The sequence below is a fragment of the Somniosus microcephalus genome, chromosome 4 (genome assembly GCF_052327205.1).
Source record: "Somniosus microcephalus isolate GS21.2 chromosome 4, FLI_Smic_1.0, whole genome shotgun sequence".
Taxonomy (NCBI): Eukaryota; Metazoa; Chordata; class Chondrichthyes; order Squaliformes; family Somniosidae; genus Somniosus; species Somniosus microcephalus.
The window spans coordinates 217,806,202-217,822,888 of record NC_140990.1 but is presented as its reverse complement, the minus strand read 5'-3'; the positions used below and the strand labels follow the sequence as shown (position 1 = coordinate 217,822,888).

The 16,687-nt window shown below is 46.0% G+C and overlaps 1 protein-coding gene across 2 annotated transcripts in view; it reads right to left on the bottom strand.

Moving 5' to 3' along the window:
- dnah7 (dynein, axonemal, heavy chain 7) overlaps positions 1-16,687 on the bottom strand; it is an 816,199-nt gene that overhangs the window by 190,019 nt on the left and 609,493 nt on the right. For both annotated transcript variants that reach the window (XM_085985836.1, XM_085985837.1), the window contains exon 52: positions 10,609-10,803. In XM_085985836.1, the coding sequence (XP_085841962.1) occupies positions 10,609-10,803 (195 nt within the window). The remainder of the gene's footprint in view (positions 1-10,608; positions 10,804-16,687) is intronic.

Sequence of the window (16,687 nt, the reverse complement as noted above, 5' to 3'; positions counted from 1 at the left end):
TTGACAGCGAGTATCAGCTGTCTGTGGTCACAGACCAACTGGACGTTTAAGGAATGGAAGCCCTTTCGGTTGCGGAAATCCTCGGCATTCTCTTGCAGTGCCCACAAAGCCACATGCGTGCAGTCAATGGCGCCCTGCACCATGAGGAAGCCCGCTATCATCGCAAAGCCCGTTGCGCGTTCTTGCTGCTTGTCCGGGGTCATGGGGAAAGAGATGTACTCTCGTCTCCTTTTAAAGAGGGCATTTGTTACCTGACAGATGCAGCAATGCACCGTGAACTGGGAGATATTGGTGATGTCCCCAGCAGCTGATTGAAATGAGCCGGTGGCAAAAAAGTTGAGAGCCACTGTTATCTTCACTGCCACTGATAGAGACGTCCTGCTCCTCAGTTGAGGCTGCAGATCTGGCTGAAGCAGGTGGCAGAGCTCAGTGACCACCTCCTTGCTGAATCTCAGCCTTCGCTGTAGTGTCCGTGTGTTGATAAAGACACTGAAGACAGGAGTTGGTTCATAGGTATTTACTAAGCAAAGTCTGGGGGGGGTTCTAATGGATATATACAATATACAGGCTTATATACCCCGAGTGGCAATTACCGGCATTACAGCACACCTGGGGCTCTTAAAGGCACATACACCACAATTCCTCCCCTTTTAGCTAACCAGTACATCATATTTTAAGTAATTATTAATTACATGTTATAAGCAAAATAATATACATTGCTGTAGTTAATTAATTATAAGTTAGTCTCTCAGGAGGCTTCCTGACTCGGTCCGGATAACGCCTCGGGGGTGTAGTAGTTTCTGGTGGTGTAGTAGGTTCTTCTGGCAAGGCTGATTCGGCTTGAATGCCAGTGTCGGGTTCATCGGATTCCAGTATCACCGGATCGGAGGTAGATATGGGTATCTCTACTTCATCGTTAGATGTATAGAGTTGTGGTGTAGGTTGTCCCTTTACGGATGACTTTATGATTTGGTCAGCATGGCGCCTTATTATGCTTTCTCCGATGTCCACGGTATACATCAGTGGTCCTAGTCGTGTGCAAATAGTTCCAGGCTGCCATTTCTCGGTACGGTAGTCCCGGGCCAAAACTTGTTGACCTATCTGGAAGATTCTAGTTGGCCTTTCATTCATGCCTTGAAACTGCCGGTTCTCCACGTCCCTTCTGATGTTGGGCTTGACCAAATCCAGCTGGCATCTTAGGTTTCTATTGAAGAACATCAAGGCGGGAGTTTGCTTGGTAACCATATGTGTTGCATTCCTGTATGCGAATAAGAAGTTATCCACCTTGTGCTGAAGTTTTATGTCTTCATTACCCATGGCCTTTATGGCCTTCTTGAAGGTCTGGACAAACCTTTCAGCCAATCCATTGGTGGCGGGATGGTATGGGGCGGACGTGTAGTGCTTAACCCCATTGTTTTTTAAGAACTTTCTGAATTCTTCGGACGCAAATTGCGGTCCATTATCAGAACATATCTGTTCCGGCAGCCCATTCCTGGCAAATATGGTCCTTAATACTGTGATGGTTTTTTCCGTGGTGGTGGAGGACATCTTTATTACCTCCGGCCACTTGGAGTGTGCATCAACCGCGATTAAGAACATTGAGTCCATAAATGGACCAGCAAAGTCGATGTGCACCCTTTGCCAGGGAGATGAGGGCCACTCCCATGGATGTAGAGGGGCTTGTGGTGGAGCGTTTTGGACCTTCTGGCATCCTAGGCAGCTCTTGGTCATTTCTTCGATGTCTCCATCGATACCTGGCCACTATACAAACGCCCTAGCTAGGCTCTTCATTTTCACTCCACCCAGATGCCCCTCGTGAAGCTCCTTTAGCACTTTATCCTGGAGTTTGGGTGGAATCACCACTCTGGATCCACATATCAAGGTTCCTCGGCACACTGACAGCTGTTCTCTTCTTTGCGAGAATGCTGGCAACAGTGGTTCGCCATGTGCTGGCCATCCCTTCACTGTTAAATCGTAGACCCGTGAGAGAGTCGGGTCATTTCTCGTCTCCCTTTCAATGGCAGAATTTGTCACTGGTAGACATTCCACTATGGTAGAGTGGAACATCTCTACTGGGTCTACTGTAGGTGCCTCTTCTACCGTTGGCAACGGTAGGCACGATAAACCGTCAGCATTCCCATGCTGTTTTGACCATTTGTATTCTATGTTGTATTGGTGTGCCCCTAGAAAAAGGGATCACCTCTGTAGCCTTTGCGCTGTCATAATGGGAACACCTTTTTTAGGGTTGAATATGGAGATGAGGGGTTGATGGTCAGTCAACAAGGTAAATTTTTGTCCGTGTAGGTAATGGTTGAATTTCTTCACTCCCCATACCAGGCTGAGTGCTTCCCTGTCGATTTGGGCATAGTTACGCTCAGCTGAGTTTAATGAGCGTGACGCAAAAGCTATCAGCCGTTCTGAGCCATCAGGGAATTTATGGGATAATACTGCTCCTATGCCGTAAGGGGATGCATCGCACGCCAGTCTGATTGGCAGTGATGGGTTGTAATGAGCCAAAACTTCTTCGGATGTGATTAAGTCTTTGCATTTATGGAAGGCACGTTTACAGTCTTCGTTCCATTTCCAAATCACTCCTGTTTGTAGAAGTTCATTAAGAGGGTGTAGAAGAGTTGATAAGTACGGTAAAAATTTATGATAGTAATTTATTAATCCCAGGAACGACCTTAATTGTGAAACATTTTCAGGTGCTGGGGCTTTTATAACCGCTTCAATTTTTTCAGGTGACTTATGCAACCCTTCATTATTAATTATGTGGCCACAATATGATATCTGATTTTGGAAAAATTCGCACTTGGGGCGATTCGCTCGTAGGCCCCGTTCTTTCAGCCTAGTGAGCACCTGCTCCAAATTGGCAAGGTGCTCGTTGTCGTTTTCTCCTGTTACAAGGATGTCGTCTAGGTAGCATTGAGTCCCCGGAATCCTTTGCAGGACTTGTTCCATAGCTCTTTGCCAGATAGCTGGAGCTGATGCTACTCCAAAAACCAGTCGATTGTACTGGTACAGGCCTTTTTGTGTGTTTATCGTGAGATACTTTTTAGAGGCCTCCTCAACCTCCATCTGTAGATATGCCTGTGCCAAGTCAATTTTTGTGAAACGTTTCCCTCCGGATAGTGAGGCGAAAATATCTTCTATCCTCGGAAGAGGATACTGTACTGTGTGAAGGACCGGGTTTACAGTCACCTTGAAGTCACCGCAGATGCGAATTTTTCTGTTCTTCAGATTTATCTTTATTCAATGCTTTTTTCATGACTAGAACGATGGGTGTTGCCCATTCGCTCCAATCTATTTTGGATAATACGCCTGCTTTTTCCAAATTCTCCAGCTCTGCCTCGACTGCTGGACGTATTGCGTATGGCACCGGTCTTGCCTTAAAAAATTTGGGAATTGCTGCATCTTCCACTTTTATTGAGGCGGTGATGCCTTTCAAGGTTCCTAGTTTCTCTTGAAACACTTCTTTGGCGTTGGCCAAGATGTCTTTTAATCGTTCAGGTATGATGTCATCATTGTTTTTTTCCTTACTGGTCACCGTCAGTGCCTGAATGGAGTGCCAGTCTAAACGTATCTTCCTGATCCATTCACGTCCCAACAACGGTGGACCACCATCTTGTAGAATGTATAAATACAACTTTTGTATTTCTTTGCCGTTGTATACAACAGGCACCCTTATTTTTCCTTTGGGGTATACTTTCTGCCCCGTATATGTTTTTAAGATAATGGATGTGTCTTTTAGAGGTATATGCGAAAATAGCCTCTCGTAATCCCGTCGATTTATTACGGTTAGAGCTGATCCTGTATCTAGCTCCATTTTAACTGGGGACCCTGCTATTGTGAGGGTAACCCAAATGGTTTGGTAATCATCTTTGGCAAGTACATTGTGTAATTTGAGACAGCTTAGTCTCTTGTTTTCGAAGTCGCTATCGCTCTTCTGGTCTTCGGAGCTACTGTCCGTCATCATTTGTACCTTCCTGTACTTTTCTTTATTGATTTTTTTTTTCTGTCAGTGGATTTATTTTGTCCAGATCGGCATACCCGTGCAATGTGTCCCATCTTTCCGCATTGCCTGCATGCTTTGTCCTTGAACCAGCAGTCCCTCTGGTTATGGGTGGATCTGCCGCAGCGATAACATCTTTCGAAACCCTGTGTCATTTCATGGGTGCCGAAGTCCTGTGTCTTTTGTTGTATCTCTGCAGCTCCTTTTGCTGCTGCTTCGTATGATACAGCCATACTGAAAGCTTTGTCCAATGTTAAATCTTTTTCAGAAAGCAGTCTTTTTTGTGTTCCTTCACTTAAGAGACCGCAAACGAATTTGTCTCGAAGGTAATCTGATAGTCCTGCCCCGAACTGGCAGTACTTTGATAGCTTTCTTAATTCAGTTAGGTAATCAGCGTTACTTTCATTCTTGTGTTGATTTCTCTTGAAGAACTTGAATCGTTCCGCTATCAGCAGCGGTGTTGGGTTTAAGTGCTCCTGCAGGGTATCAACAATTTCTTTAAAATTCTTGTCCTTTGGTTTGGCTGGAGTGATTAAATTTCGTAACAGCCCGTATGTCTTTGCGCCCATTAAGTTCAGAAGTACTGAAGCTTTTTTTTCATCTTCTATTCCATTTGCAGTGCAATATACCTCTACTCTTTCCACGTATGTGGTCCAATCCTCTATTTCGCTATCAAAAGCATCAATATTGCCAGACTTAGGCATTTCAGAAAAGATATGGCGCTTCCCGCGCTTTTTTTTCTTTTCTGTAGCAAAGATATGGCGCTTCCCGCGCTTTCCCGCTGCTGCTGCTGATAACAACGCTGTTTACTGCGGTTTCCGTTCTCTTTTTTTATTTTTATTTACTGTTGGAGACTGGTTCCCGCCGGAGGTCTGAACGCTGACCTGCTTGCCGCGCCGGCCATCTCCCGAGTGCTCCCTCCCAATCCGTTATTGCTTGCCTCCGATTTCGCTGCCTGTCTCAGCTGTAGAGCCAGCCGCTGGAGCCCCAGCCTGACGCCCAGGAAGGATTAGCGCAGTACCTGCCACCAGCTTGGCCAGCTGGTGAAACCACAGCTTCTCTCACTTCCTTGAGTCTTTTGGACGCCCGAGGAATTGATGTCCTTGAGGTGCTGCCGAATTGCAGGTAAGTCCGTTTCCACTTCGTCGCCACTGTAGTATCCGTGTGTTGATAAAGACACTGAAGACAGGAGTTGGTTCATAGGTATTTACTAAGCAAAGTCTGGGGGGGGGTTCTAACGGATATATACAATATACAGGCTTATATAGCCCGAGTGGCAATTACCGGCATTACAGCACACCTGGGGCTCTTAAAGGCACATACACCACATTCGCAAACAGTGCTCCTCAGAGATATTAATGTAGGAGAACTGTTGGCGAAAAACCCTGGGAGGGTAAGGTCTCCTGTACCAAGGCCTGTTGGCCCTCCTCTGTCTGGCCATGATTGCCACTCTCTCTCTGCGTCTCTGTGCCCTCCAAACGTGATGGAGAAGGACGACGTTCCCATCCATTGCAGCCCCCATAGTATCTGGGCAATCAAAGTTATGAAGGTCAAATAGCAAAGTACCTGCAAAGTTATGGTCAGAAGCCAAAACTACCTCAGACAGCGTTGACTCAATGCAGAAGTCTCTCTTTCTCTCTCTCCAAATCTCTCTCTCTCAGAACGAGTGGTGCAAAAATGGCTACCACACAAAAGCCAGGAAGAGGCCCCCTTTAAATAGCGTCCCCCCTCAGCTCCACAGCGACTGGGAAGCATTCCAGTCAACCTGTCGTTGGTAGTGCCAGGCGGAAAGGAGGGGGGCGCCACTGAATTTCCGGTCCGGGGCGCCCCAAGGGCGTTGCACTCTCGAATGACGTCAAGATCTGCGTACGCAGGAGATCGGGCGGTATTGTTTAGCACTGCCGCAAAATGTCCGGTCAATTTCGCGAGAGGCGCAGATATTGTCGTGCCCGGGCACTAGTGGGTTTGCGCCCCAGTTCGCGCCCTCTTAAGGCGCTAACGGGTGGCGCTACCAACTGAATTTCCCCCCCCTAGTATCCACAGCCATGATAGCAGCAGTCTGAGCTTACATGAGAGCAGTCTGAGCTTGCATGAGAGCAGTCTGAGCTTGCATGGCAGCATCCAGATGTTGGGTGGCTGCTGCTTGTGCTGCAATGGAAGCTGAAACATCAGCCATCAGAGACTGCATCATGGTTGACTCCACAAGAGTGCTACTGGAGTTGGTCACCACTTCCATGCTGGAAAAGATGGGCTCCAAGCTCTGCGCAAAGCCCTGTGTCAAGTTGGTGCTGGACTCCTCCGTGCACCTTGATATAGCACGCAGGCTTTCTGCCAGGCCTGCCAATGCACCAAGCATTTCATTGTGTACACCCATCAGCCTTTTTCTGTAGCCTGCCCCATCGAAGTCCTCATCTGAGTCCTCTGCAGCAGAACCAGAGCTGGCACCTGAGCTAATCTTGCCCCCTGCCCTGGCTGCAGGCCATTTGTGCCCGGTGTCTCACCACGTGCAGATTCCGCCTCTAAGCTATCCTCTAAATTACGCGCAGTGTCAGTATCTGAGTTGGTGTCTGCAAGTGTGAAATCAAGTGATGGTGTTTCTTCATAGAATCATAGAATGGTTACAGCACAACAGGAGGCCATTCGGCCCGTCGAGCCCATGCCAGCTCTCTGCAAGAGCACTTCAGCTAGTCCCACTCCTCCACCCTTTCCCCGTAGCCCTGCAATTTTTTTCCTTCAGATACTTATCTAATTCCCTTTTGAAAGCCATGATTGAATCTGCCTCCAACACCCTTTCAGGCAGTGCATTCCAGATCATAACCACTCGCTGCGTAAAAAAGTTTTTCCTCATGTCGCCTTTGGTTCTTCTGCCAATCACCTTAAATCTGTGTCCTCTGGTTCTCCACCCTTCTGCCAATAGGAAAAATTTCTCTCTATCTACTCTGTCTCTCTATCATTCCTGGGTATCTGAAAGGAGAAAGGCACAAGGGTCGGGGTGGGGGTGGGGGCGGGGAACTAAGAGGTGCATACTTACACCATCTGCAGCTTGTAAATCAAAAGAAATTGTGGGATGAGGGGGAAGTGGGATGTGAGAAGGCTGATTAGGTATGAGGATACCATCATCTTCGATGATTTCAGCCCTGTCACTGGCCATGGCCTCAGCAATGGATGTTGCAATGTTGGCGAGTACCATCTCCTCAATGGGGGCACGGACATGCAGATGTGCCTGTTGCCTGCTGGTTAGGTTCTGCTGCTTCTGGTTATGCACCACCTTGTCCTGCAAGAGAGGGGAAAGTGTGTCAGTGGATGTAGTGCAATCTGTTTGGGTGATGTAGATGTCATGGTTGAATAGCTGATAGTTTGTGCAAGCTATGAGATGTGGGTGTGAGGCTTGCAGCAGTGCTAAGTGTGTGAGGGTGATGTGAAGCTATGACTGTTAGGTATGAGTCCTGATTGATAGAGGTTGTTGATAGGTGAGTGATGGGGGTGTGGTGCATTAAGAAGTTGCTGAGGCTAGTGGTGCAGTTAGTGGGATATGACATTTGAAGATACATTCACCAGTCTTGACCACTCGTGTGAGGTCATTGAACTTTTTGCGATGCTATATCCAGGTCCTTGGGGCTTTACTCCTGGCATTGACCACCACGGCTATCTAGTCCCACTGCCTTCTGGGAGTTTGTCTGGAGGGCCTACTGGCCCCCTGTGTATAGAGCACATCTCTCCTCCTCTCTACCTTCTCCACCAAGGCCTCCAGTGCAGCATTGGAGAATCTTGGAGCCTGCTTTCTGCCATGTTGTGCCATTATTCAGTCTTTTTCCACTTTATAATGAGTTCCACAATGACTTCCTCCACCTGCTCTAGCTGCAATGCACCTCCTCTTTAAGAGGTGCAGACTGACTTTAAGTAGTGCAGGCTAGCTTTAAGTGGTGCTAGCCTCTCACAATTTTGGGCCCCCTGCTGAGGCATACAGCCACTCAATAGTGTGGTTAATGCTGGCTGCATGCTGCAATTATGTTAATTAGCAGGCAGCACAAAGTTGCCGTGTTGCCTGCATCAAAAGCAACGGCTGCTGGTTAATCCCGCATCGCGATCCATGCGTCCGTATTCTGGTCCCTATCCAATTTAGCTCCCTGTGTGTCTCAGTGAGGATTCTTCAATCTGATTGATTAAAAAGACATGCTGTTGCTTGTCCTGCTCACACAAGCCACAGATCCCCTGTAGAGGGAAAGGATCTCTAAATACCATAAGTTGCTGCTCAAAAGCCCGTGAAAAGTATGTGGGCAGCTGTAAATGTAATGAACGGCGAGCGCCATTCCTTCGCCACTGACTGCAAAATCAGGGCCATTAAATTAGGCATGACTTTACTGAAAATTTTGATTGGACAAGGTCAAACTAAGCAATTTTACAGTTTCCAGCACCTATCTCAAACTTTGCAAAAAAAATCACAGAAGCACACCTTCCTTTGACAGCATGAGCATTTATGGCAGATTACCTCAGTTTAATAGAGGTATAGTGACTGCTCAACAGCTTCTATATTGGAATATGAAACAACAAGCAGACTATAGCACAGAACAAGAATGTAAGAAGTCACACAACACCAGGTTATAGTCCAACAGTTTTATTTGAAATCACAAGCTTTCGGAGCGCTGCTCCTTCGTCAGGTGAAGTGGAGAGATGCATAAAGATACAGCTTATATAGTCAGAGAATAATGCCAGATGATTACAGGTAATCTTTCTAACTGCCATTTATCACACCTCGGCAGAGAGATAATCACAGCAATCAAAGGTGTGAATGGTGTCCAAACAGGTCAGTCAGGAAAACATTACATCAAAGAACAATGAGGTGGGGTCACAAGGGGTCAAATGTTGCAGATGCTGGGGTCTGTATGAAAAACAAAAAACAGGCATACAGACCCCAGCATCTGCAACATTTGACCCCTTGTGACCCCACCTCATTGTTCTTTGATGTAATGTTTTCCTGACTGACCTGTTTGGACACCATTCACACCTTTGATTGCTGTGATTATCTCTCTGCCGAGGTGTGATAAATGGCAGTTAGAAAGATTACCTGTAATCATCTGGCATTATTTTCTGACTATATAAGCTGTGTCTATATGCATCTCTCCACTTCACCTGACGAAGGAGCAGCGCTCCGAAAGCTTGTGATTTCAAATAAAACTGTTAGACTATAACCTGGTGTTATGTGACTTCTTACATTTGCCCACCCCAGTCCAACACCGGCATCTCCACACCACAGAACAAGAACCAAGTGCTATAATTAGCTTGAGATCCACTATCCTAGCATATAAGCATGATTACACCAAGCTCATACTCCCAGTGGGGAGCTGCGCTTATAAGGGAGTTTAGGTTGGAGAATAACAGCTTCAGTGTGGTAGCACTATATCCCACCTTCATTTCCCTCAAGTGCAGCTCCCGCTGGGCACATGGGGCCAGTGAATTTACACAGCAACATTCATTATAGTTATTAGTAGAAGGCTCTGGTATTTTAGGTATTTATATTCTATTAACAGTATTTAATTTTCACAGTAGAACACTGTTTTTGTTTGTTCTGCCCTTTGATGTATTTAGGAATGAAGCCCGGCTAATTAGAATATTAGACTTTACTTACCTAGGTACCAATTGGTGTAGCCCATTTGGGCAAACTGGGATTATATTCCAGATTGAACCAGGAATCTGAAATTTAGGTCAGACTCAGACAAATGCTGCCAGACCTTATGAGTGCATTCAACATTTTCTATTTTTGTTGCTGAAATTCAGTTTGCTGGTTTTAACATTTTAGTATCCATATCAAGCTCCAGCTCCTTAGATGAAACCATTCTTACAGGAATAAGGCTAAGAACCAGCAGTATTTTGACTTCTATGTCTAATTGCCCTCAATGAGTTCACCAATGTGAAAGCTTGGCTAGACATCTGACAGACACAGCAGCCATACCGCAAGGCTACAAACTCCTCCAGTACAAGAGCTAAGAGATTATGAAAAGTAAAAATAAACATTTTAGATACAAAATGAAAGACATCTACCTGTGTTGCAGCCATTTGAACCAGCTTCAAACATTCTGTGAATTAAGTCAAACTGGACCAATCTGGGTAGCCCTTCATCCCTAACACTATTAGGCTACAACAACAGTAACAAATTATTTTAATAGTTATATGATTTATATTCTGTGGCAGTCAGCGATCATGTTTATGTATGTGTCATATATATATGTGTAATATATTATTTGACAAACTAAATATTAAACTTAACACTGTATGGACTGAATCTTTTATAATTTTTCATAAAACTGTGCTACTTAAAAGCTTTGTATCAAATTTTGAACTGAACAACCTATGGTAATTTATGTTGCACAATACATTGATGAGTTATCATTTCTGAAAAACACTGAAGTCTGTTATTTTGTACATTCTCTATAGTTTGACAAATATCAACATTTTCAGCATGCATTAAATATCTATGTCACTCAGCACAAGCTAAATAATCAATATACTGATAAAATAACCTTGAAAGTGGACACATTAATTTTGAACAACCTCATATTTTTCCTGCCCCCTCCCCTCCCCTCCCCTCCCCAACTTACCATGCTGTCATAAACATTCTTCCATCCGTCTAACATAATCGCAAACTCTCTCCGGATGCCCATGAAATTCGTCTTTTCATCAAGTCGGCAGAACTCATCCCAAGACTTTTTAGGAAGCCAGTCACATGGCTTCTCGTAGGGGTTATCTAAGCCAATGCCACCGGTCAGCAAAAATGTCCACTCTTGATCATCAATCTGAAGGTAAAGGCAGCATTAGAATGTTTATGTGATCTGATTAATGAACCACAAATAAGCAAATCTCAAGGGATAAACATTGCTTTAGTTAGAACTTTTAATAAAACTTTAACAATGTGACAGGAAGTAAATGTTGTCAATCTCCATTTACTTCACTTTGAAATGTTAGATATCAATTTGTGTTCATAAACTAATAAGCACTACTCTGGTAAAAATGTTTAGGATATAATGTGCTAACAAAACAATTGTTTGCTGGAAGATGCTGCATTTTTGCTTTCTTTTTGTACTGGACTCAGCTGAACTAAACATCAAACAAAGGGTTGATAACACACTCAGCACCGCGGGACCTGATTGGCACAGTGTGTCAACTAACAAATGAGTTGATAACATGAGGTCAGCTCATGAATAGAATTTTCTGGTGCTCCAAGGACATTGCTTTTGATGAGCCAGGAGCATTGGGTGCCAGCAGTGAAGGGCTACTAGCTGCCGATTGTGCACTGGGTGATTTTCTTGTCAGGCGACAGGGATGGGTTGGGGGTGGTGTGGGGGGTGAAGAAAGGCATCAGACACAGGGCAGAGGGGTGGGGTAGGGCACAGAGTGCATTGTTGCCAGGGGGCAGAAAATTATTCTTTGTTGGAAATCAGCCTCCTCATCACTGCATGGTTCAGGCACTCCAGGCACAATAAAGAGTGGCTGCCTAATTTACATAAAAATCAGAAGCCTATTGAGCCTGGTATACAATCTGTGCCACTTTGCACTTGTAACCCACATGGAGCACGCTGGGTGCCTTAGGCCTGTTGTGTATGTATATGTGTGTATATGTCTATATATCTGCCATTTTCAAAGCAATTTCAACAGTAAATGTCCTTTAATTGATGTCAGATTATGTCTATTCACACCAATAAGACATTGTGGCCATAAAGGGACCGGACAGGTAGCACACAGCTCCCCTTTGCAGCACAATAACTGATTTGGGGTGAATTTCAACTAGTGCCCTCCTGGTTTATGCTGGAAAACAGGATGACAGCAACTAAAAAGCAGAAAAAAAAATCAGACCTTGAAATGGGGGGCAATCACTCCCACCTGAAGCAGATGAAAGCCTAATTGCCTATACAAGTTGGAGTCCTACGCCAGCTTTAGGGCCCCGTTTGCAATTTTCAATACCAATGCATGGAATTTGGACCACGCACACTCTGCCGGTGGTACCAGGGACAGAGCAGCCTAACCAATGGCTCGAGATCGAGCCTCTCACTGCAGCCATTGGGTGGAACCTGCAGATGCCCTTTCCACTTCATGCCCATTTTTGGTGAAAGTTCAAAATTGCCCTTATTGTTCATTACGTGGTATAATACTCCTGCACTTATAAAACAGTAACAGCACAGGAGTTCCACTAGTATCACAATAGTATAAAGGAGCATTGTTTTGCTCCATTTTCAAGTGACATTTTTTAATTTTACTATAAAGCATACATAAACATTGAAATTCAAACATATTCAACAAATGACATGAATGGAATTTCAGTAGCTGTATTAAATTTGATGGCACTTCATCTTGTAAGACTTTATGGGGGAAAAATGTGGTTGCTTTGCGCCTCCAGTTAGCACCCCGAGTGGGCGCTAACGGGGCGCAAAGCAAATAGTGCCCGAGTGCGGCACCGCCAACGCCTCCCGTGAAATTCAGCAGGAGGTTAGTGGTGGCTGTTGTGTATGTACCTTTAAGGGAATAACTGGTCTCAGACTGCAGTACCGGCAGTGACCACCCCTGTATAAAAGGCCCTAGCAGGCTTCTGTAGTTTCAGTTTCCAGGTTGTCTCCATTCAGTAAAGACTTGTAATAATCAACTCCTGCAGTCCGTGTCTCAATTATACACGGACATAATACTGGCGACGAGTAAGAAACGAACTTACCTGCAACTCGGCAGCACCTCAGACGACGTTATTGAAGGTCGGAGCCAGAAGAAAAAAAATAATCCAAAGAAACTCGAGAAACGGGCGTCGACCGCGGGCAACCGCCCTCCAAATCATCGAATTCAAAAGTGCAGGAGAGACTGTCGAGAGCCAGGCTTGGTCTCCAGTCTGTGGTTTCCCAGCTAATCGGGCTGGTGGCAGGTAGTGCACTGATCCTTCCTGGGTTGCGGCGGGCTAGAGCTCGATCGGGTGGCTCTGCAATGGGGCCGGGCAGCGAGTCGGGAAGCAAAGAGAGAGAGAGAGGGTGGAGCACACAGGGCGCGGCCGGTGCTTCGAAGCCGGGCAGCGTTCGGACCTAAGAAGAGGGAGGGAAGTGTCCCAGAGGGTCCGCTCCACGATGGGAACGGTTCTTCAATTAACGGAGCAAATATTGAAGCACGATAGAAAAATAAAAATACCGCGGAGAGCGGCATTGGCAGCAGCGATCGGGGAGCCGCGAAGACCATAGGGCGTCGCCATTACAGGATAGTAAAATAAATATAATCGCCAGCAACAGCGTTGGCAGCAGCGGCAGCGGCGGGAAAGCGCGGGAGGCGCCATCTTAACTCAGTGGGGAAGAAGGAAAAGCGCGGGAGGCGCCATTTTGATCCATCGGGAACGAAGGCAAAGCGCGGGAGGCGCCATCTTAGATTTTCAAGATGCCAAAGACTGGCGATGTTACTGCCTTCGATAATGCAATAGAAGACTGGACCACGTATGTGGAAAGAGTCGAGGTATATTGCGAGGCAAACGAAATAGCAGATGAGAAAAAGGCATCGGTATTGCTAAATTTAATGGGCGCAAGAACGTACGGCCTATTGCGGGACCTGATTACTCCAGCCAAACTGAAGGCGAAGAGTTTTAACAAAATTGTTGCTATCCTACAGGAACACCTAAATCCTACACCGCTGCTTGCTGATAGCAGAAAGAATTAAATTCCACAGGAGAAATCAGCATAAAAACGAGAGCAATGCTGATTACCTTACGGAACTACGCAAGCTATCAAAGCACTGCCAGTTCAGAGCAGGACTGGCAGATACCTTACAGGACAAATTTGTCTGTGGACTCCTGAGTGAAGGAACCCAGAAGAGGTTACTCTCAGAGAAAGAGCTGACGCTAGATAAGGCTTTCAGCGTGGCAGTGTCGTATGAAGCAGCAGCAAGGGGAGCTGCGGAAATACAACAAAAGCCACAGGAATACGGCACCCACAAAATGACACGGGGATTTGCAAAATGTTATCGCTGCGGCAGAACAAACCATGACCAGAAGGACTGCTAGTCCAAGGACAAAATATGCAGGCAATACGGAAAGATAGGACATATTGCACGAGTTTGCAGGTCTGGGAAGAAGACCAACGACAACAAAAAGGCTACTAAGGAACCGTACAGGAAAGTACAAAAGATGACAGACAGTAGTTCCGAAGACCAGATGAGCGATAGTGAATCCGGGAACAAGAGACTAAGCTGTCTCAAACTTCACAACGTAATCGCAAAAGAGGATCACCGAACCATTTGGGTCACCCTCACGATAGCAGGGTCCCAAGTCAAAATGGAATTGGATACAGGATCAGCTCTAACCGTCATGAATCGACGAGACTACGAGCGACTATTCTCACACATACCCTTGAGAGAGACATCCATTGTCTTGAGGACGTATACCGGGCAAAAAGTATACCCCAGAGGAAAAATAAGGGTGCCTGTCGAATACAACGGCAAGAAAATACAGAAATTGTATCTCTACATTCTGCAAGATGGTGGACCACCGTTATTGGGATGTGAATGGATCAGAAAGATAAGTTTAGACTGGCACTCCATTCAGGCACTGACGGTGGCTGGTAAAAAGGATGACGACGTCACTCCTGGTCCATTGTCAACAATCTTAGCTGACGCCAAAGAGGTATTTCAACAAGAACTGGGCACTCTTAAAGGCGTAACCGCCTCGATAAAAATAGAGGAGAATGCAATTCCCAAGTTTTTCAAAGCAAGACCGGTACCATATGCAATTCGCCCAGCCGTCGAGGCAGAGCTGGAGAATCTGGAGAAGGCAGGTGTGTTATCTAAGGTAGACTGGAGCGAGTGGGCGACACCCATCGTTCCTGTCATGAAGAAAACGTTAAACAATAAGTCTGAGGAGCCAAGGAAGGTTCGCATCTGTGGGGACTTCAAGGTGACGGTGAACCCAGTCCTTCACACAGTACAATATCCTCTTCCAAGGATAGAAGATATCTTCGCCTCACTATCTGGAGGGAAGCGTTTTACAAAAATTGACCTAGCACAAGCATATTTGCAGATGGAGGTTGAAGAATCCTCTAGGAAGTATCTCACGATAAACACTCACAAAGGTCTTTACCAGTATAATCGACTGGTATTCGGAGTAGCATCAGCTCTGGCGATATGGCAAAGAGCGATGGAACAAGTCCTGCAAGGGATTCCAGGGACTCAGTGTTACTTGGACGACATCCTAGTGACAGGTGAAGATGACAGTGAACACCTTGCCAGCCTAGAGCAGGAGCTCACTAGACAACGTGAACATGGGCTACGAGCCAATCGCCCTAAGTGCGAGTTTTTTAAGAAACAGATATCGTATTGTGGCCACGTGATTGATGAAAAGGGGTTGCATAAGTTCCCTGTCAAAATTGAAGTGGTAGTTAAGGCTCCAGCACCTGAAAATATGTTGCAACTGAGGTCATTCCTCGGATTGGTGAATTACTACCATAAGTTTTTGCCGAATTTGTCCACAATTCTGCATCCACTGAATACCCTGCTACGAATGGGAGTAGCATGGAAATGGAGCGATGAATGTAAGCGGGCCTTTCAGAAGAGTAAATACCTAATCACTTCAAGAGAAGTATTGGCTCACTACAACCCATCACTACCGATAAGACTGGCGTGTGATGCATCTCCCTACGGTGTTGGGGCGGTACTGTCACATAAATTCCTTGATGGTTCAGAGAGGCCGGTAGCTTTTGCGTCACGCTCGTTAACTTCAGCCGAGCGTAACTATGCCCAGATTGACAGAGAGGCCCTCAGCCTGGTGTGGGGGGTGAAGAAGTTCAATCATTACGTGCACGGTCAGAAATTTACTCTACTAACTGATCATCAACCTCTGGTCTCCATTTTCAACCCTCAGAAGGGCGTACTGATAATGACGGCACAACGGCTACAGAGGTGGTCCCTTTTCCTAGGGGCACACCAATATGACATCGAGTACAAAGGAACTAAACAGCATGGGAATGCTAATGGATTGTCGCGCCTACCGTTGCCGACGGTGGAAGAAGAACTGGCAGTGGATCCAGTGGAGTTATTCCACCCAACTATAGTCGAATGTCTCCCTGTGACGAATGCAAACATAGAAAAGGAAACACGAAATGACCCGACACTCTCCTGGGTCTATGATTTAACGGTGAAGGGATGGCCAGCACATGGCGAACCACTGCTGCCAGCATTCTCGCCGAGAAGGGAACAGCTGTCAGTGTGCAGAGGAACCTTGATGTGTGGATCCAGAGTAGTAATTCCACCCAAATTGAAGGATAGAGTGCTCAATGATCTTCATGAGGGTCATCTGGGAGGGGTAAAAACGAAGAACTTAGCCAGAGCGTTTGTGTGGTGGCCGGGAATCGATAGAGAAATCGAAGAGATGACCAAGAGCTGTACAGGATGCCAGAAGGTCCAAAACGCCCCACCACAAGCCCCTCTACATCCATGGGAGTGGCCCTCATCTCCATGGCAAAGGGTGCACATTGATTTTGCTGATCCCTTTATGGACTCGATGTTTTTAATTGCGGTGGATGCACATTCAAAGTGGCCAGAGGTAATAAAAATGTCCTCAACCACCACAGAAAAAACTATCACAGTCTTACGAACCATATTCGCCAGGAATGGGCTGCCTGAACAGATTTGCTCTGACAATGGACCACAGTTTGTGTCTGAAGAGTTCCG